Source organism: Haliaeetus leucocephalus, unplaced genomic scaffold, assembly GCF_000737465.1.
Source record: "Haliaeetus leucocephalus isolate CR32 unplaced genomic scaffold, Haliaeetus_leucocephalus-4.0 Scaffold915, whole genome shotgun sequence".
Taxonomy (NCBI): Eukaryota; Metazoa; Chordata; class Aves; order Accipitriformes; family Accipitridae; genus Haliaeetus; species Haliaeetus leucocephalus.
The window spans coordinates 3940093-3962793 of record NW_010973351.1 but is presented as its reverse complement, the minus strand read 5'-3'; the positions used below and the strand labels follow the sequence as shown (position 1 = coordinate 3962793).

Below are 22701 nucleotides of genomic sequence, written 5' to 3'. Positions count from 1 at the left end.
AGAAAAATAGGGCAGATGATGAATATTTTATCGCTGAATTCTTGCTATACATAATCATATTATTTTATTATCTCATGCTGTGCAGAAAAAAACATGGGAAATGAGGCTAGATTTGTGAATGATAATAATAATTTGTCAAGCTGTTTGATGCAAGGATGAAAATACAATAAACATGATTTTAAAAGTTGAGATAGGAAGACTGGCTACTGCCGTGAAATGGGAAAACGTGAAAGTGATTTAAGGGTATTAAAGGAATGTAAAAGAGACTGTGATAGAATAATTTATATAGCAAGAACAACAAAATAAAGTACAACAAACACTAGCAAAAGCTGTATCTATTAAGACAAAAGGTAACCATTTTGACAGTCCTGGGAAGAAAAGATGAATAAACACCCTCCCATTACACATCTCCACTCAAGTTTCACCTTGACTTAGAAAAAGCCATTTCCTTACTACACTGCACTTTGATTATGCATGGATGGGGAATACCTTCTGCTAACAGTATTCAGATACACATACTCTAATCCACTTTTCCAGTGATATTTGTCAGAGTTCAAGTTTCCTTATGAATTACCACATGAAATGACATGTTTCAGTGTATTCAATCCCAATGTTAATCCAACACTATAAATAAGCTTTTTTTAAAAAAAAACAATTTTAAGAAACCAACCTTTGGAAATCACAGACACATGCCCAAAGAGAGAATGCAGATGGAGCTCGGCAGAACGCAGAATCACTCACAAAAGCACAGAGGCTGGAAAGGACTCCTGGGGATCTCAAGTCCAACCTCCTGCCCAAAGCATATCCAGGTGGAGCAGGTTGCTCAGGGCTTTCTCCAGCTGGGTTTGGATACCTCCAATGAAGGAGGCTCCTTACTGCAATTTGGCAGGGATAACACCTGGCTAAAGTTGCTGTTTATAGGAGAAATAATGACCCAGGTGTTTCAGTCACTAGCAAAGAAATGGAAACGTGGCCCACACATAAGGTAATCATATTAGTTTTGGCCATGGTGGCCTGGCATTTCATTTGAAGTGTAGTAGTTCTGTTCCTAACTGCTTGGTCTCTATTTTATTATCAGGAAAACACTTTAAAAAGATAACAAAGCAAAACCCATAAGATGTGAAAGATTAAAAAAAAAAAAAACAACACAAATTTGGATGATATAGCTTGGAGGACATTGATTGAGAATTTCAATGCTGTTATTTTTATTTTTCAAGAAAGTGGTTATCCTTGTTCCTGACCTATCATTGAAAACTTCAGGCCTCTCCAGGTAGAACTTTAAGTCTCCACAGTTCACTAGGGATTACAGACAGCATCAATAATGCTCTAAACATGAACTTTTAAATATTAGGTTTTCAAATAATAACCAAAGGATTAGATGAGGACAAATGTAAATATTTACCTATGTACAGTGACTCAGACTGTCTGCATGACACTTTGGTGTCTAACAGGAACTAGTATCACATGCCTGGGTATCCAGCTGTCAGATTTGATTATTTTAGTTAGGTTCCCTCATACCCAGATTAGACACTCTGTAGACAGTCTGAGAGAGAAATCAAATTGGACAGATTCCTTTGTTTATAACTCTGTAGTAGAAAAAGGCTAAAGCAGGTCCTTCTTCTGATCCAGTAAAAAAAAGCCCTTGAAAGCAGTGGGAGCCTCATATACCTGAAAGGCTTATAATTAGTCAACCTCTGAAAACTCCTGAAAAAGATACCAGAGATAGAGCTCCCCTCAAGGTTCCCACTTACCTTTCCCTGCTTAATTAAAAAAAAGTATAAAAGCAGAATTGAGATCTAAAATGCATTTCAGATATTTTTATCCACTATGCAATCTCAGGAGTCGTGTGTCAATTACCTCTAGAAAAGCCACTCAAAAATTAGAGCCTGCCCAGGTCAAATTAAAGCAGGTTTTCTCCTCAGCTTGCAGGTGATGCAGGAGCACCCTAGGGTCCCATGATTTTTATGCCCTTTCATCCTGACTTTCAGTGAGTGCTGCAATTCAAAGCCTTTTTGGTTTGAAAAACCAGAAACAGAGGTCAGACTGCCAATGTTTCCCTGTTGTTTTTATTTCTAAATTAAGATATTAACTGGATATTCACCGTACCGATTTCTGTTTCAGAAATAAGGCATGGCCTTGTATGGCAAAAGAGCCAAGCTAACGTGGCCAGCCTCTGCATTTACCAGTCCAGAACCAAAACCCCACAGCAGCACTCAGAGCACACACCTAGAAGAGGTGCACACACACGAAGCATCATTATGCATTACTACATGTACAGTGACAGGTCAGACTTTTACATCATGGGAGATGCAGGACATTGTGCTGCTGAATACACATCCATAAATAAATGCAAGGCATGAATGGCTTCTTTTATCATTTCCCCTTTTCATCTCTAGCCTCGCCCAAGGACTATGATTTAATATTAAACGCTTATGTCAAGCATTTCCTTTGTGCAGATGTACTGGATGTGAGACAGGAAGGAAAACCCTTTACTGCATTTATGTAAGCCGTTGCTGGCATGAGGGAGAGAGGCAGAGAGACCCAGCATCACTAAGAGCAGCATTTCTATTTGTTAAGGGACTGGGGAAGCTTATCCATTGCCCTGCATTTCCCTATGTGTTTATGTTTGACTTCCTTTAGGTGTCCTGTATTTTCTGTAGGAGAGCTTCACAGCTTCTCCAGAACATCAGTCAGGGAATAAGAGCGCTACAAATATTTGTCCTAGGTAATTTATCTTACTGCATGGATTATTCTGATAAAGCTTCTCTTGAGAGTAAAGCATGCCACCTTTCCAGTGAAATACATGGACCTTACTTTCCAATTTCACTGAGGGTCATTATACTGTGTGATCAACCTTGGCCTGGCTGCTCCAGGTACAGAGCTTCAAAAACAAATCAGGCTTCCACTGAGGTACTTTAAATATAAATTAAAAAATGCATGCACTGACCTTTATGTCACTGAATGAAGCCTTATATTTTTACCAGTTGTAACAAACTAGATCAGGGAAAGAAGGTATATATTTCAGATGATGTTCTTTAGACAGGAAAAAAGAATACTAAGAAGAAAACAGAGTTAGACGTGAAATACCTATCCAACTGCATAAAGAGGCATAGGTGTCACAGCCCAGTGCATGCACCAACCCCAAGACATTTGCGTGATGCAAACAGTATCAGCAAAAACCCCTGTTTTGTTAAACAAAGCCTTACCTTTCTGCTATAGATTTCCTTGGGAAATAAAAATCCTCTCCTGCGAGGTAGGCAGCTGCAGTTCCACCTCCAAAATAGGTTTTCCTCAAGAGGGGGGCAATCCGGTTGTTTACCAGTAACGCTCCTAAACCAGTTGGGAATCCAAAGATTTTATAGAATGAGATGGGGATAAAGTCAGCTTGGTGAACTCCCAAGTCTAATGGAGAACTGCTTACATATGAAGCTGCATCTAATAGAACAAACCACTTCCCCGGTATTTTGATGGGGCAGAGTTTTCCAGATTTTATGTCCTGTATCCATGAAAGGGGATATTTGGTACCAGAAAAATTGCTCTGAGCTGGATAAGAGAAAAGATGAGGTGTTGTGCAGTTTTGTTCTTCAGCTGGTAACCTGTTCTTTTCTGATAACAAGATTTCCTTTGGTTTTATTGGAACAGACAAGACATTCATTGAGGCAGTTATCCCCCTCATACCCACCACAGATGTGTGGCTGTCAGTTAGGTAACAAAATCGACTGCTGGGTTGTTTTGTGCCTTCAGGTATCCAAGGGAATGCTTCTGCTACCAGTTTAAGTGCAGCTGTGCATCCAGATGTGAAAATGATGGTATAATCTTCAGCAGTAGTGTGAAAGTGTTGCAATATTCTGAAAAATAGAAAAAAAAAATCTAATTATTTCCTGATTTTTCTATTTTATTGATGTGTGATATATTTTGTTTTTCCTCAGCATAAATTCTTCTGCTTTGACACCTGATATGAATAGAAGTAGACAAGTGTTGCCAAATAGCACAGTAAACTTCAGCAAGTGTAACCCAGATCATTTTGCCCACAAGAGACTCCTTCCAGTGCTACAGTGAACGTGGCTGTGTTTTAAGGATAGAAGCCAATTCTGCCTGGCTCTGAATAGAGTGGCCAGTCTGGTCCCTCAGTGGGATCAGAATCACGCCTGCATATGATTAAAATTACACTGTCCTTGAGACAGCCCAGTTCTATTTGCAAATTATTAAGGTTTTCAGTTTACAAAGTATTTGGAGCAGACAGAATATCTTTCAGTTTAAAAAAAAAAATCTACTTAAATACTGAGCTTCCCAATTAAGGGTCACAGGATTCAATAGGGAAACTTTAGGATACAGCTTTGCTCCTTGCTTATATTATTAGCAACAGAAACAGAAGGCAGCAAGAAGCAACATATGCTTCCTATGTGCCTTATGCACTGAAGGCTGTAATCTCTGTAGTCCACAGAGATAGCCTAAACCAGAAGCAATCTAATGTCTTCCAATGAGCCAGACTATGAAAACTTAAGCAAGCCAGTCTCTTGAGACACATCTACACTACACACTCCTTGATGCCTGGACAGCACCTCATTGACTCTAAACTACCTTTTGCGAACACAATCTAACGCACCTTTTGGTACCCACGCTAGCTTGTGTATCTATTACAGTTTTGCTGTGTACAAGATGGGTCTTTTCAGAGGCTGAGGAACAGCTTCAGTTCAGTCACCTTTCTTACCTTTTTCACCTGACAAACTTTCTCTGAATTAACTTTTATAAAACTCTTACCAATATTAACAGGAAATGTAACAACCACCTGAGAGACACCAGCTTCAGTGCACGGAGCAGAGCAAACAAAATTGAACCAGAGCATGAATGTTGCTGCTCAGCAATGCTGTCTGGTTTTCAATCAGGGTAAGATGTAACCGGCTTTCTCAGTGCATCTCTCCTGCTGCAGAGCATTTCTGTGAGCAACATAACATATCAGTGCTCTCCAAGCAGGGAGATCTGTGTAATTCCAAGGTACAGACCAGCGTTTGGAGAGTCTATGAACTCTGGTTCCCAGTGTGTATCATTAAAAGTTTGCATGTTTTACGTAACAACAATTAAGTATCCCACTTGCTATGTTTTTACCTCTGTGAGCACTAGGACAAGTTATGTATTCGCATGTATGTGCACACACAGCATATCTTTTGAGTTAAAAAGCTAGGTGACTGAAGCAAATTCTTAATACATAACGTCTTCATAAGAGCAAGCTGACAAAAGCAGCAACAAAAAGCATGCTGAAGACTCTTATCAAGACTGCTCCTCTTCTACTCTCTACGTTTTCTCTGCTCTCCTCCCCAGTCAGCCGCTTTGTGCCACACAGGCTGAGTGGGAGGTGAGACACAGCTAGGCAAAATGTCAAATTTTGCTCAGGAATAACAACCTGCAGTTCTCCATAGGAACAGTACTTGTTTACCACAGCACTTAATTTGACCAAAAGACACTGTAAAATGACAATAGCTGGGATGCAGGAATGGTGGATTGGGATTTAATAATGGGATGCTGTTGCCCAACCATGAATATCAGAGCCAGTGAGTACTTTTAGTAAACATTTTCGCAACTTTACAAAACAATAAATATTATTTTGGGTTGTTTAGGCTTACAAATAGTGACAGCTCTATGTTTAATTCATAAATGAAAGAGACAAAGCTCATGCACATCGGTAGTATTTTAACTATATTTAGTTTTAAATTATTAAAATTCAGAAGCAGCTGAACAGTTCTGAAATAAAATCCATGATGTAACACTGATGCATTTACCTATTCAGTTCAGTACCAGAAATTGACTTTCACATGAAAAAAAATCAAACTTTAGGGTAAAATTTTCAAAAATGCCCACACGAATTAGAGCCATTTTTTTAAAAGACATTTAAGTCCTAAAGCTAGAGAAACAACCAACTTACATTTCTAATTGACTTAAACAGGAAATAGGTTCTTTTGTGAATCTCACCGGGTACCTATTTGCATTTTGGGTCTCTCAATGCCTCATAAAATTGCTATGACTCCAGTATTTGCAAAAGGGGTAGAATTTTCAAAGTCAGACTTACATTTTGGCTGAACTATTTCTAACATTAAAAAAGTAAAATAAATAAATAAATCAGTAGCAACTGAGTTAAGGGAATTTCCTTCTCCAGAATGACTTCTGATGCGCAGAGCAGAAGAGCTGCGAGCACCTCAGAATAAGCTTTATAAAATGAATACCACAAACTCCTGAACTAGAGCAGGACTGCTGTGATAAAATCAGAGTACTTAGGGATAGAAAACTGCAACACATCTGAATGACTTCTGCAGCCCGCAATACTACATCCTCTGTTTTGACATGAATATTGGGAAGCACTGGCTATTACACAGAGAATTCCTAATGCTCTCTGTCTTCATATAAGACATACCCCATTACAGTGAAATGCAGTTCACTTTTATTACACTCCTGGAAGATTTATAGCCATATATAAGGTCATCGTTGGCAGCAGGACTAAAGACTTGCGGTAGAAAACTGATAGTTTGATCTACTATAGCTCACAGCTGCAAACAGCAGTGGTGTTTTATAGTATTACAAATTTCCACTTTTCAAAGGACTCTTTGGAAGAAATGACTACGGATAATTGTTTCATTAAACATACTGATACAGTTGTGCCATCACAGGGAAGATGGCAGAAAGGCTGAGAAACTTGACCCAGTACCTTGCTTTCAGGCTGGCAAGGTGGGAGAGGAAGATGCACGCTCCATCTTTGCCGTACATTGAAGACCCACCATGACCGGCCACCTCTTGTCCCCCTCCTCTCACCTCCCCCAAAACACACCAATCACAACAAAAGGAGGTCAATAACACATGGCCAAGAAGCCTGTCCAGGGAGAAGCCACTGAAAACACCCTCACCTGACCATACTTCCCTGTGCACGCTTGTATTCTCAGACCTCTCTGTTAGCTGGTGTTTAATCCTTTTTAAAAAGTTGCCATGAGAGTTTTGTATCTTCATGACTGCAGTTGAGCCAAAATGCCTTACTACTCTAAAGTAAACACTGGCAGGGAAAGTCAATTAATTTTCAACCAAGCTTGCTGTCTCATTTTATACATTTAATACACACATAATTAATAATGGGCTTTATATTTTAAGATATCTATAATCAAGTCATATATTTTGAGGGAGTAGTAATATTATCTATTTTATCTAATCCAACAGCCTGCATTAATAGTTTAATTAGAACTAGACACTCCAGATTGCCACTGGCAGCTCTGCGGAAGGTAAAAGCTACCGATTTGTTCAGCTACCTTAGGTACACAGTGTCACCCAAAGGTAGATGAAAGGGATACCCTCCAAAGCTGCTGCCTGGCTGCTGTTACCTCATGCAAGAAACCCTATGTTCCTCCTCGCCACCAGCTCTTCGTTTGTGGCTTTCAGCAGCAGATCAGAAGCAGTGCTCCCACAAAGGTACAGATGTCCGTACTATACCATTTCCATTACAGCCTCACAAAATTCAGTTGATTTACATGGCTTTTCTTCCATGCTTCTAGGCTTTAAATACCTCTAAAATATGCTTTAAATCAGTTTCTCCACTCTCTTTAAATTTACCATTTTGCAAACACCTGTAAAAACCTGAACAGCAAATTATATTGCTCGGTTTGGGTCCTTCCACACTTTAACTCCTATTGGTGCAAACATTGCAATTTCTAGTTGGCAAGATCAAGATATGGCCAAGGAGTTTGTGATTTTCATGTTTTATATTTGTATTCACATTTTTATTTAGATTGTATATGAGCTTTCATAAATATTGCCAGTACAATGATTTTCTGGCCAGTAGCTCATCTAGCTAAAAAAGACCCCTTTTAAAAGTTTAAGTATTGCCTTTGTAACAAGAGATTCAGATTTGAAGACAGAAACGTATTTATTCAACAACACAAGTTTACGTAGCACTTTATAAAGGCTACTTTTCAGCTGCACATTTACATATAAAATTTTTTTCTTATTATAAAATTTTTCCATTGTCATGCTACCCATGAACACAAATCTAGTTTGGACCTGTATTGAGAGATGCTTACCCTTAGTTTGAGCCTCAGAAATTTCATCACACTGCTTTCCGCTCTATAGAAACTCTGAAAATATGTAACATACTGTTGTTTAAGGTATAGGTTTGTATGAATGACAATTAAGAAAAACAATTACTTCTGAGTCAAACAAGATATTTTATTTTGATTTAGAATTCTTTTTTTTTTTTTAAGTTAGAGGGTACCACTTTTCAAAACTGGTGTTTTAATCCTTTCTGCACACAAGTGCAAGTGAGAAGTACAGACAGTGGCTGCACCTACATTTCTGGGTAAGAGCATTTTAACCTTACTCATTTATTAATTAAGGGTCAGCTCCAGCTATCAAAGCAAGCAACTGAAAAACTCCTGTCAACTTCAGTGAGGGGTCCTAAGGTCTTGTAAACTGCTGTGGTTGTTAGATAGCAGGACCTGCACCCTGCTTTTAGACTTAACATGTAGCGGTAGTTCTTCTGTACGTGTTTTTCTCTCTATGAAGAAAAAAGGAACGAAAGATGTGGGTATCCTCATTCAAGCCAATGCAGAAGGATACCGTAAAGAAGCACACACTGCTTAACATACAACCCAAATTTTCCTTAACTTCTCTCACTGACAGAAGTGACAGCTTAGCTTAGCTAGTTCCAGCTATATCCATAAGGGGAATACTCTGGCTTAACAAACTAAAAAGACAAGCCTTCTGGGTAGGAAATGTCTTCTATCTTATTTTGTAAAGACAAGGTCTATTCAATCCAGCATGTCACAGCACTGAGTTATATTCTCATTGTCAATTCCCAATCCAAACAAAAGCAAACTAAAATCTATGAATATTTTTAAGAATCAAATATATTTAAGCAGGAAAAAAGATCTACCAAGTTTGTCTTCCTCCAGAAAAACATTAATTTAATGAAAAAAGCCCTTGCAGAGGTTTGGGTTTTTTCTCTTAAAGCAATGTTTTCAACAGAAATCTATGTCATATCATCTCTGTGACCTGTGCAGCTAACCCAGCAGAGGTCCATCAAATTGAAGGATTTGCCCATGGATTAATACCTGCATAAGGAAGAGCACTGGGATAAATAATCCTTTATAGTTCTGTCTCAAAGTTTGCACAGTCCCCTTTTTTGTTTCAGTTTCCTTTCTCATACTGACAATGCACAAATTTAAACCTTTCAGAGCACATGCTAACTGTGAAACAGGCACACACTGCTCTATTTATCCTCGCTGGTTACATCCACATAAACTTGTTTTCTGACCATTTTACTCAAAAGGTAATCATTCTGAACCCAGCTTCTTCCCATTTCTGCTTGCATGAGAGTGATTAGGATCTCACCCATTTACACAACTGCTGCTTATGGCAACACTGAAATTAGTTCCCTGAACGTATGAAAGAAATTATTAGCTGGAATGCACCTCATAAGCTCCACTTGGCATAGGTAGGTGATGGAAAAATCCCTCCCTTTCTATTTGAAAGCATTACTTTCTTCAGGCATTGACACTCAGCCGTCTGAACTGAAGCATTATAATCCATTACATTTATTCTCCTAGGCACTGCCCAAATCACTGGAGACACACTGTGGAAATATCCGTTTGCTTACAAAGGGTCATAGTTGCTCTTCACCAAATAAATCCCCTCTCCAATTCTGCAAAGCTGGCAGCACAACAGAATGCCTGGAGTTTCCCTTGCACATCTTTAGAAGAGCAGGAACCCTTTAACGGCTACAAAATGTCATCTTGCAGGAAAAGATGCTTTGATGAACAACAGCTATGAGAAGCACACACCCTGACCGAAAGGTGTTGACCCTCATTACAAAGTGCACATCCAGAAGGTGTTCAGTGTCACACAGGGCATACTGAAAGAGCAAACTAAAATTTAGGGTGGTATTATGGCACCGCATATAACTAGAAGAGTAAAACAGTCAGAAGGAATCATGAAAACCATAAAATCTGATTCTGCAGGCTAACTGTTGATACAGTTTGTTCTAACAGACAAATGTAGCTCCTCTCACTGACAGAAGCCTACAACTCCTATAACTTTCTAGATGTGGCAGAAACCCCCCGGTAATCGTTTCCTTTGAAATTAAATAGTTATTTTTCTGTGTAGAGAGGGAAGATCAATAGCTACATGATTTTAAAACCACTTTGTGGATATTTTTTGTGAGTAAGATCAGCCAGATCCGTTGACTCAAGTGCTTGAACAACTGCCAAAGATTTGTAAAAACACTCGTGAATCCTGGTATTTTCATTAATTAGGACACAAATGACTCTGCAAATTTATACCATAGGTTCTTCAAATGAAAATTCACCACCTGCTAGTTGAGTCAACCAGGAAGGAAATGGAAAAAATAACCCATATTTTAGGCAACCATTTAAGGAGGACTAGCCATAAACATCAAACAGCTCATGAACAAACCCATTCCAAACTGTATTTGGACAAACTAATTGCCAAGTAGAAAACTACAAGTGAATCTGAATCAGTTTGTAAATCATTCATGTATTAGAAGTCAAAGTATTTTTGCAGCAAATCTTAGGGGTCACCATGAGGAATCAAAATTAAAACCAAACATAGGAAGATTTTGTACATGGACTAGCATATTGCCTCAGTTGCCATCTAGGCAACTTCAGCAAGAGATGTTTTCATCACACTATTTTCTTCGCAAGATACAGCAAACAACTAAGGTCACTGTATTTTCCCTTTCCAAACTCCTCTAACCTAGCACAGACTGTAAGTTTTTTATTTAGGCATCCCCTGAGCAGAAACAAAGAACGCATCAAGATTCACTTCAATGGTGAACACTCAAGACAGCACAGAGGTATCTTTTCTACCAGTAGTAGGTGTAACGTCCTATTCACAGGCTACGCGAACAAATTAAAGGGTGTGCGTATGGAAATTCACATCACCTTAAAGCATCTACACTGTGGACACCAGAACACATCACCCTTTAGAGTCCCTCAAAAGCCACAGGCTCTACAGCCAGCAGCTCACCTGACCTAAGCTAGAAGTCTACTTCAGGCTGAGATGTCTCGCCCTGGACATGTCTAATTCCATCCGTTGCCTGCCAAAGGCATCTAAATGCCTTGTGCATCATACACAGCTACTCTTACCCAGCTCAACCTCAGCTTCAGTATCTTTGGAGCGCAATGATGTGCCTTTCCGATCTTACTCAGTAAGTCCTGATCTCTAACCTTTCCACATGTTCTGAGCTCCTGCCGGAGAGCTTTGTTCCTCAGTGTTTCAGTGTCTAATTAATTCTCCTAATGCCAGCAAGCATCACTGGCGTGAGGCCTGCCTACCTACCCTAGGGATATTTGCTGGTAACTGGTCAGAAGTTACTTCACTTTGTTTTCTGATTCTTGGAAAGTGGAGCGTGACAGTTGGCTATTTTCCAGCAGTATAAACTTGTAAAGGCTGTTTCAGAAAAAAAAAGATAAAAAGAAAAAAAAAAGCACACTTAGGTGTTCTGACAGTTACACACTCTCAAGTTTTTACAGTGCTTAACCTTTTAAGTAACCTCAGGTAAGAAATTAAATGTTCTTTAAGGTGTTAAAAAAAACTTCATAAGCTAGACTTTTTTTTTCTTTTTTTTTCCTTTTTTTTTTTGTAAAAATAACATACCATTGCTTGCAATTTTCTTTTAACATTATTCTTTGTTTAACTTTTCTTTCATGGAATTTGTTTCTAGATCAGATTTGGCTTTTAAACTGTGTACTTCTGTGATCTCTCCAGCTATGGGGGGTTTGGGTTTTGGTTTGGTTTTTTTTGTAGTGGTTTTGCAATCAGTTAAAAAACTACAGCAAATTTTTTTCTGAAACAGCATGCCACGTACTCTAGACACTGTGACCCTAGTCAATCTCTTTTCCCTGTTGGTGTCAGAGAATGGACATGTGACAACCAGTAGTTATCTACAACCCATTTACAAAATGGATTTGCCATCAAAACCAAGTAAGTTTGACTTATTTGCACATTCCCTGGTATTTTGGATTGTAAAACGCAAGTAACTAAGCATAGTTTTGAAAGCATAACCCAGCATTTCTCATACTATCCAGCAACAATTAGGTTTATTCTGTGGTGCAGGAGTCAAGCACAGACATATGCTCATTACTTATTGAGTCTTCCATTACTTATTTAGTCTTTGCATTTTTACTTTGGGGTGGTATTGCCTGGGACTAAGGCAAGCTTGAGAGGCAGTAGGAGAGCAGTTGTGTAGATGAGCCTGTGCAACTCCCATTTACTGGGGGCTTCTCCACGCCGGTTCCAAGCAAATCCATTCCTGAGCTGCACTGGGGATCAAAGCACAGCAGTTGTGACAAGGTGTGCTGGTCCCAAATGCTCCCACACAGCTAGCAATCTTCTCCCACCGTCTTCTTTCTGAAGTTTAAGGACTCACGTGTCTGACACAGCTAGACTCAATCACTGTTTTTTATCAGACAATGGATACACCAGAGTCTATAGCCTGTGAAGAGCAGAGCTGCCTGCCTCCTCAGTAGGATGTGCCACTTGGCAGACGTCTTCCCAATGCGGAGATCCATCTTATGGTTCCTACTCCAACTCCTGCTCTGAAACAAAGCCTTGATCCTAATCTTGAAATATATCAACAGCAAATGAAGATAGCTATATCAGTGATCACATATGTATTGCTCACTCTTTGATATTAGCCTGTTCCTCTGGAAAAATTGCAAAATACAAGATGAAAGGAGATGGACAAAGCCAAAATGTTTACATGTCAGAAGGAGTCAACTACTTAAAATGGACCCATAGCAGTGATGAAGTACTCTGATCCCACATGTCCAGAAGCTCAGAAACTGACCATTTCCAGCATAACCTTTCAGATCCACCTCTTCAACATATTTCCACAATATGACTGATGGCCTGACTACAACAAATTATTACACCCCTAGTCAGAGCTTTCTTGCCTAAGGGGAAAAAAAAAAAAAAAGATGAAGAAGGGATAATTTCTTGCAATTCATAAAAGGCCTGTACAGCAAGTTCACATTTACTTGGGAAACACTTAGTCCCAGAACTTCAGAGGTACTCAGGTGCTTAAGTGGGAATGAGATGATTTTGTGAATCTGGGCCTCAGTTACTATGGTGACAGGGACTATGGCAAACACTCGTACAAAAATAGTCCTTATTTCATCAACAGTTGCTTTTCAAGTACTATGCTTTTGTCTGGAAATGGCTTTAGATGAAGATGTTAATCTGAAATCACCTGAGTCTGCTTTCAAAATACAGAGGGCTTACATAAATCCATTCATGCATTTCAACAGCATTTTACTTTACATGGCATAGGTATCCCAGGCAAATTAGACAAATCCCCAACAGCCATTTGTACTTTCCCTGGCTCTGGGGAAAAGCCACGAGTGTGAAGTCTGGAAGACTGCTGGCCACCATTCATTTGCCATTTGTTTTTCATGTGGTGTGATGGCCCACCTCAGCAGCGTAGCTCTGATTCTGCTTTCTAGGAAGAACATTGAAGCATTTTACACAAAAATGCAAAAACCTCCTATCAGTATGAAGGGCAGTGACAATAATATGAAGAGCAGAGCCAGTAATCCTTGGCACATGAGTTCCTGAAACCTGCAGGACCCTCGTACTTCGGTAAAACAGTGGACTATCCAATCACTTGTGAATTAGAAGTAACACGATACTATGAATGTTAGTGAAACCATCCTGGTGACGATAATTACAGAAACACTTAAGAGTGAAAGGGTTTTCTACTTGTCTGTTGAGCTGACCAAAAGATTCTCAGTGTCAGTGTGCACTTGCTGCACCCTGTTCACACTGAGCCACATTCATGTTTTGGCTCAAACAGCCCCAAGATTTCCCCAAAACTATGAATGGATGTTTGTTCATATGGGAAACATTATTTCTGCCTGTCAAGTTGCTCTTCATTCACTTTAAATCCTGACAACTGTGCTTTCAGTGCTTCTGGCAATTGAGGCAGAAACTGTTCTACACATGATGGATGCAACAAGGCGTAAATGAGTGTTGAGGGATACTGTTGGCTTGCCTTAAAACAGAACCTGGTTGCAATCTACGACAAACACATTAGGGAACAAGAAACAATAAAAGCATTTTAAGGAGCTCACAAGTGGCATTTTTAGAATCACTAAGTGAAAGCAGCTTAAAGGGAACTTAACTTAAAACCTATAGCATCACAAAACCTTCACATAAATGCCATTGCCTTACTAATTGAACAGAAAATATTAATCAAACTCAGGAACCAGCCACTGCATATGTGAGAGGGAGCTAAGAGAAATATTTTGTAATTTGCTGCAATCCTTCCCATATTGTCTGAGGATCATTCTGTTCAAAGCAAAATGGACATGCAAATTATAAACTGAAAGTAAGTAGTACTGCTTAAAGTGTCCCATTAGTTAAATCTGATATAAAATAAAACTGCTATTGATTAGAAAGTTCACCCCAGAGGATGTATGTTAAGTAACCTTTCCTTTTTGCAATTTGTGCTGCCTGGCAGCAGCAAACCTCAGGAAATCAAAAGTAACTAAAAAGTATACTAACAACCATAATTTCCTATAATCCTCCTACACTGCATCCTCACCTTGTAGAGCTGCTAGGCAGAAAACCTGAGCCAGAAAATGTAGTAGCTGCCTTTGATTTCTCTTTTTCTCACTATCTAGCTCCTAGGAGATAGAAACCTGACCTAAGAGGCCAGGAAATCCAGATGTGAGAAGGTCAGTCCATATGTGGGAATAGACACTTATGTCCCACATATTCTGGGAGACATTCTGAATAGCAAATTCATTGTTGCTGTGAATGACTGCAACCTCACTAGAGCCAACTACAACAGGTAAGGAGCAATACTTAGGAATCTGTTTCTGTCTTCCCAAGTATGCCACCCTGCACAGCAAAGCCACAAAAAAAAAATCAGGTCAGGGAAAGATTCTCAAAATCAACAGAGGACTACTCACACGTGTAGGATATTGCCATGCACAGGATGACATACCCTGCTCAGCTGAAACAAAACACTCATTGTGGGAAGAGACCCACAGATCACACCTTCAAAACAGTGATAAAGTTGACTTTTTAAGTTTGAGATTTTTTACAAAATAAAACCAGAAAAAACCGGGATGGAAAAACCTCATCATGTTTGACTTCTTAGAAGGGGTTATTTTAAATGGGATGACCAACAGCTAAGAACACTTGCAAAATTCCTCCTTCTGATTCCAGGGATCAAGGGCCTTAAAAAACCAAAAGAAAGTAATATGTTGCAGCTGGCAACTGAAATCTGCATTGTAGCCTTTCAGCGCTCAAGTTGACACCTATGTATGTTGAGCTAGAAAAGCAGGAAAACTGATTCTTCCTGATTACACGTAGATACACAGAAATTGCCAAATTCAGACTTGGCTAACTTCACAATACTGTCCATGCTCATGCACCAACAAAAATTTTATTCCTCGTGACAAGATTTCTTAAATTTTGTTGTTGTTGAGGGGAGAGGTTAATTATCATTCTTGTTATTACTGGTAAATTTGTGGTCATTGCCGCAGAACTAATAGTTGTGACAACACTGATGCAATTCTTGTCGGCGTATGCGCGTGTAGGGGCACATGTGTTGTTGCATACTCACAGTTGCATAAAGGGAAGCCCTCTACCCTTAATTAACTTTCAAGGAAAAACATGGTCTAGAATTTATTGCTGCTGGGATCCAAAAGTCCTGAAAGTGTATTCAAGCTAAAATGAAAGACTGGGTATATTCATGCATTACCTTGTACAGTGATGAAACCCTTTTGGGAAAAACATAATTGAGTGAATAAATCATTCACTAGACATGGGTTTAACCTATAACCCTCTTGCATTAGTGAATCTAAGCATTCTACAAATTCATCAAAATTAGAAAGCTTTATTATTAACTGAAAAAAATATATTCCACAAAACCTAGAAATTGCAGCAGCCTTTGTGTTACTCTGCAGCATCACATTACAATAGCCTAGCTGTTGTGAAAGTGATCTCAAATACAAACCAGATCGGGTGTGAGCAGTAAGATCTGATCAGAGATTCAGAGATCTACCAAAGCTGTCCTTCACCGCCCTGGGCTCAAATTCCAGCAGGATCAGGTCAGATTTCATACCCACAAAGCAGGAGAACAGAATTCCAAGATGTTTACTTTACAAAGGTTTTTCAGATAAAATCTACTGTCTTTTCTGCTCTGTGTACTTTTTAACTCTACCTATCATGACTTCAACACTATTTCTGAAGAATTGTCACACCTCCGATGCTTTGATATTAGCTTTAGTAACATCTAATATCATGAGGAGTGGAATGAAAAGTGCAGAATATATTTGATGAATATTTATTCAGCGTTTTAAAGACACTCATGATACGTGTGTCTGTGCCCTTTGTACATTGCTTTCTGCAAACATCCCAGCAAATGTACAATGAGGATGAATGATTACAGACTGTTCTAGGAAAGCAAATACTGAACTTGTAATTGTACACTGGAAATCTGATTCTAAGGGCTATGTTCTAAAAGCCAAAGGCAGAAGCTTAACACGCACCTTATGTCTCATCAAAGGGTTCACATTTTGAATTGCAAGATCTCAAAATTAATCACTGGCAAGCATTCCATCCAACAAGGATGTCAGCAGAAATTAATTGGTGAATAACAAACCACACTGAAGAACAGTCTAATTTTTATGGGCAATTTCCAGAATAAGAGATATGAAATCCCTAACACAGAATAAATAATTACGTTCTTTGCCCAGCTTACTGTCACCAGCTCACTAGGAATTTGTCCAGAAATGGACACCAAAAGGCAACTTTTTTGCAGAAGCCATATTTAAAAGACAATTAAATCCCAGAGGGATGTGTGAAAGTCCATCGTACTGCAGTACATATTTTTAGCTATTACAATTTCAGATTTCATTAAGTGTTTGTTCAGTGTGACAGGGCAGCAGGAGATAAGTGCTCTGGTGTATCATTTCATACTTTTTTATCATCTGTCTAGACCATCTGGCTGCAACTCAACACTGCATGCCCCTAAAACAAAGGTAGATGCATAAATTGTCAAGAGATGCTATCAAAGTAAGTTACCTATGAGTATTAGCAGAAGGAGACAGAAACAGTAAGTGGTCCACTATTAAAAGCAGAAGGGCTCTTTCCAAATGTACTTTGCTTGTGATTCAAAGATAATTAAATGTGATGGGTACAAAGTATTTTATATTGTTGCTGCTTATTCACATTATAGATCTATTGCGCTCTTTTTCATTACGCATGATTTTTAAACAAGTTTTTGAAAAGGGCAAGAATTGCACACATATTTTCAAACTTACGGTTTAATTCTTACATCGCCCTGCCTTTTGAAACTCTGCCGTTCCCTTGCATAACAATATTTTCATAACAATATTTTCATAGCAATATAAAAATAAAGGTATTGTGACAGCCCGCTGCACAAAACCTTCAAGAAAGCAAATACCTTTACTTAACCCAAGCTATTAGGCAAAACCTTGCTCTGTTGAGATTGGACAGCCATCAGTCAGGCTTTCATTCAAGATATGTAGACGTTGTCCACTAGGCCAGTGCTCATCACACTGTGTCTGACACTCCATGTATTGCTACAAGTCTGTGTGGCTCAGAGTAGCCTTGGCCACTTTACTTCTGGTTGCTCAGCTCTTGCTACTCATTAGAGAGCTGCTATCAGGCTCACCAGCAAAGGGTTAGAACTGAGAATCAGCCCTCAGTACTTCACAGACCTGTCTTACAATATTGTTTAGACCACTGCTCCTATAGAAAGTTTGCTGAGACTTCTGTACATTCCAGTTAGGTTCTTACAGTTACAGGCAAGAACCTTACACCCCCAAATTTTTCTGTTCTAAAAGAACCTACCAATATTTTTGTCTGTCTTTTCATTCCCACTAGCCAAAATCAAAATAGTTATCTTTACAACAAAACAGCTCCCTCAGCAGAAACCAGAAGCGGTGGAATTCACTTAGTGGACATCTCTGTTCCAGGGTGTTGCATTTCCCAGGGAGCTCCTGAGGTTAAAGGGGTGTTTCTGCACACTACCACGAGCTGGGCAATTTCTGTATGCTACTGAGACCTCGCTCTAAACCATTCACTCCCACTGAAACAACCACCACCACTTTTATTGCACTCACTGTACATTTTGGTTAGAGGTCCACTTATATCAAAATGTCATATAGCTTGTAGTAATCCAGACACAAGAGCTTAACAAAAGAATATGAAAGATATAAAGCCCTGTTTATACTTATTGCTGAGGTACTGCTTCAAATTTATGCACTACTGCTGATATCCCACCTTTGTACCGTGTAAAGAACTTCATACAGCTCTCCTAATACCTCTCTGAAGGCAGAACACCCACAATGGTTGCTTATAAAGCAGATTCTGCTGCAGCGTGTCACTTTTCAGCTGACAGATGTTGGGCAGGTTCTCCAATTCTCTGCATAGAGCTACTGATTGATTTGTTTCTTTTCTTGAAGCAGGAAGGTTACTGCTTCCTCTGCTGCTGTCTTCCCCTCCTCCCTCCCATTTGGCAGCTATTACAGAAAACTCCTGCAGCAACAGCTATCACTTCAAATCCTGTCTATTTTTCACTGGAAGCAGCAGATGTACCCATAACACTTCACTAAAGTTAGTAAGGGAGTGTTGACATGACATATCTGTACTACAAGATCACTGCAGATTTATTAGGTGCTTAAGCCTCGGTTCAGAAGAGTATTTAAGCATGTCTTTAACTTTTGATGCTTACCCATTGTTTTCAATTTGTCTACAATTACAAACATAAGTAAAAAACTTGTAATGAGACATTATACAGTAAGGTCACATTCATCTTCAGTCTTCCTCAACCCCTATAAATTACTCAAATGTCTTCAATGTCATAACAATTTTATAAGCGATTCAATATTTCTTTATTCAATGTTGAGTCACACTGATTATTTTTGTTTAACACAGGCCAAGCAGCAAAATGAAAGTAGACTGTCACTCCTCTTATTGCCAGCAGGCTGGCAGTAAAGGGGGAGATATTGAGCAGAACTATAATGGGTTTTGGCATAGCCTTTTTTGTTTTTCTTTCTTTGTGTGAATGTCCTGTTGTGGAGGTCTCTAAGAAACAATTACAGGTAGAGAGATTCTAAATAAGAAAAGCTACTTTGTTTATAGTATCCCTCCAATCTGCAGTGCAGTCTTCTAAGATTTCCGTGTCTACGCACTTCTTTAAATGTAACTTTCAAGGTTAATTTTTATCAAAATAATGCCACTTACCAACTTTGAATAATCATATTTTATATTAATTATTAACGATATACAAATATTATAATTGATTTTTTTATATATTATTGCACTTCATAGTGCAAGTTTTTTGAAAACTGTGTTTCCATTGCCTTCATGCTTCATCTAACATATGACTGTAAGATTAACAAACAAGGACTGTGCTTAAAAAAAAACACCCCCAAAACCATCTCCCAAAATCTCACTTCCTTTTGCCATGAACTAGGAGTACAGACACACACTTGGTCATTGTTGTTGTTTAGTTATTTGCAGTATTTTAATACACAAGAAGCTCGGCTCACCCACAGGATCCCACTGTGAGAGATGCTGTGTGCACACAGTACAAACTAAATTCCCCGAAGAACTTTGGGATGACTCTGTGCCTTCCGATTCCCAAGAAAGCCTGCATGTGCTGCAGACTTGGCAAGTTTTACAGCACAGCCTTGAAAAACACTCTACAACTCAGCAGACTGCAAGAAGCAAAATCAAACAGAAATCTTGTTTTGCTTAGATAAATGTCTGTGTGCATGCACAGAGACAAAAAATACTTTAAGCTAGGGAGAAACACATGTAAATAAAAAGAAAATTACTCCAGAATATTTGTAAAGCTTTACAAGATCTGAAAAGCTATGCAAACGAATAGAGCTTCTATGTGCTCCCCAGATAAAGCTGTTGATTTAAGAGAAAGAAAAAACTTACACTCCTGTGATATCTACTTTAATCAGTGCATAAGACTTCATGTGGACACATGGAGATCATTTGCGGCTTTACTGTCCTCGGTGTTCTCATGAGGATTAAACTTATTGTTATTCTTAGATATTGCTCAGCAAGATTACAAAGAAGAAAAAAAATACACATCTGCCACAAAGTTGCATTCCTTTATGATCCAAAGAGGTACTATCATTTCACTCTGAATGAGAAACCAAACAGAGGTTTGCTTTTAAGTCATGATACTTAGGTGCTAAAAATGTTTATTTATTTTGTACAATAACTCAATAAGCATTCTTACCGAACATATTGAGTAACAACTGAACAATCAGGGAATTCAACAACTTAGGGGTTTGTTTTCTCCCCTCGATCTCTCTTTTCCCCTTCTGCTTTTGCAGAATATTTGGTAACCGATGCTCAGAAATCCAGGTCAGCAAAACACAAGCATTACAATGTACTCACACATATTCTGTTGCTCTTGTACGTCCACTGTTATCTACAGCAATCAAGGTACGCTGCACTTTGATCCTTTGCTATTCTTAGAAAGCTAAAATCTGAAGTCCTTACACAGGCTAAACTTTTTGCATTTTCTCTGCATGGGTGGTAAGATTTAGGCATTTAAGCTATTAAGTGTCATATGCCAGATACTGCAAATTGACAATCTTGCTAGCAATTCCACTACATTTGTGCCAAATAAAGATTGTTAAGATAAGAAGGTGGTGAGTGTGAGCATTTATTTCTCTTGTGTATGTCCCAAACAAATTACCAGTATTATTCCATTTCAGCCATTTCTTCCCACTAAGTCTTTTGAAGAAAAATAAATAAATAAATAAATAAATCACTGCTTTGAATTCCTCTAAGCTTGAATTAAAGTACTTTTACACAACTTACTATAATATTCCAAGGTATGCCTGTTCCTATCTGTCCACAAGGCCAAAGTTTCTAATTTAACACATCTTCCTTAGCATGCTCTCCTCAGGAACTTGGGAAGGCTCGCTAGGCCTTAGCATAAGTGTAACGAGTCGGGCAGTGAAGTGACCCTCGCCTGTGCCAGGAACTCTTACCCAGCTACGACAGGGAGATATGCTGGGCGTCTCAAGGACTGCTGCTGCCCGGCGGGGCACAGCAGTAGAGATAGCCTGTTCTCATAACAACCTGCAGCCAGTTCTTTCTCATAACAACCTTGAGACATTACAGTCCTCCCCTGACAATCTTGGAGCATCCCTTATCTATGTTTGAAGTTATTCTCCAACAGCCTTGGAATTTTCCAGTGCAGCCGGAATTCTAGAAATTTGTTCATGATGAAAGTCAATCATCTCCCGAACCTACAAACAGCGGTACTGAGTGAGGCTCTCTGAGCTCTCCTGGACCGCAGCGGGCTGCGACCAGCACCTCCCTCTGAGTGGGACACCTCTCAGAGCTCACAAACTTTCCTGTTTGCGAAAATCGTAGGTCTGTCACCGAAAGCTGACATGACCTGGGCTGATTCTCTCCGCTCCTTGAGGCTCGATCCTTCACCTGTTGAAAAAGATGCTGAAGCATTCGAAGTGAACCTTTTCACTAACCTCGAGGGGAGTTTTTAACAGGTATACCTCTTTTTCTCTCTTTCACTTTCTTTTACTCGCTCTTACTCTCTTATATGTATATCTCTTAGTGTCTTTATGCATGTGCGTGTACTAACCTATAGTAAGTATATTATAGCAAGTATATTATAAGTTATTACTTTCAAATTTATACTTAAATTACTGTTGTGAATCTTATTCAACTGTGAATGAATTTTGGGCTGCTATTATACTCATAATCCCTTTAGATATAAACCATTGACCAAGTCCGGGACTAGGAGTCGATCCAGCCACACCTAGACTCCAACAGGAGTTTAGAAAGCAAGGGGGTCTTCTCTGAACCTCGTGACTCAACGGGAGGGTCTCCCCTACTTTTCCACATTCCCGATCTTTGCACAAATCACAAGAAATTAATTCCAACATGATTTTTCTTTGCAATATTTTCTTTTACCCTATTACGTTGCGGTCTCTATATACATATAGTTTAGTCGGATTCTAACTTAATTTTCTCAAGTGCATTTCATCCATGTACTAAGTAATGAAGTGAACCTTGCCATCAAATTCTGTGAAGTAGCACTTCTCTATAAATTTGTATTAAATAATTTTTCTATTGCTAATACAATTGCAGGTGATTCTTTAAGCAATCCAAACTCCTCTCTCTCTCTTTAAATCCCCCCCGCAACACCAACTTGTTGCCCCCGAGTAGCTCTCCCCCATCTCAACTGAACCAAAATGGGTATTTGTTCTCAAGGCTCATTGTGGTCTTGTTACTTAACACTTCTTGTCCACTGCCAAGGTTTTGACTCTTGACTCTGTGCCACAAATGTCACCACTTTCTCATGCATTTTCAAATGTTCCCACTTCTGCTCTAGAAAAAGCTTGCAGCAATCATCCATTAGCAGAATATCCACTTACGGATATTTGATTAAAAGTCCCCCTTGTTGCATTCCACCCCCGCCACTCCCCAGAATAAATATTCTTTCAGCAAGTGGGACACTGGCACTGTTACTTCTCATGTTGATCTCTCTTGTCTACTGGGTCTACTATGCTCCTTTAAACATCTGTACCCACCTGCAGTCCCTGCTCTTAAACCTAGATAATAATTTTTCAGGAAAGAGACTACCTTCCCCAGACACTACCTAACATACCAAGT

General features: G+C 39.1%; 1 protein-coding gene across 1 annotated transcript in view; it reads right to left on the bottom strand.

Annotated features, from left to right (window-relative positions):
- MOCOS (molybdenum cofactor sulfurase) overlaps window positions 1-22701 on the bottom strand; it is a 219387-nt gene that overhangs the window by 130606 nt on the left and 66080 nt on the right. The window contains exon 4 of the mRNA XM_010583594.1: window positions 3207-3848. Within this exon, the coding sequence (XP_010581896.1) occupies window positions 3207-3848 (642 nt within the window). The remainder of the gene's footprint in view (window positions 1-3206; window positions 3849-22701) is intronic.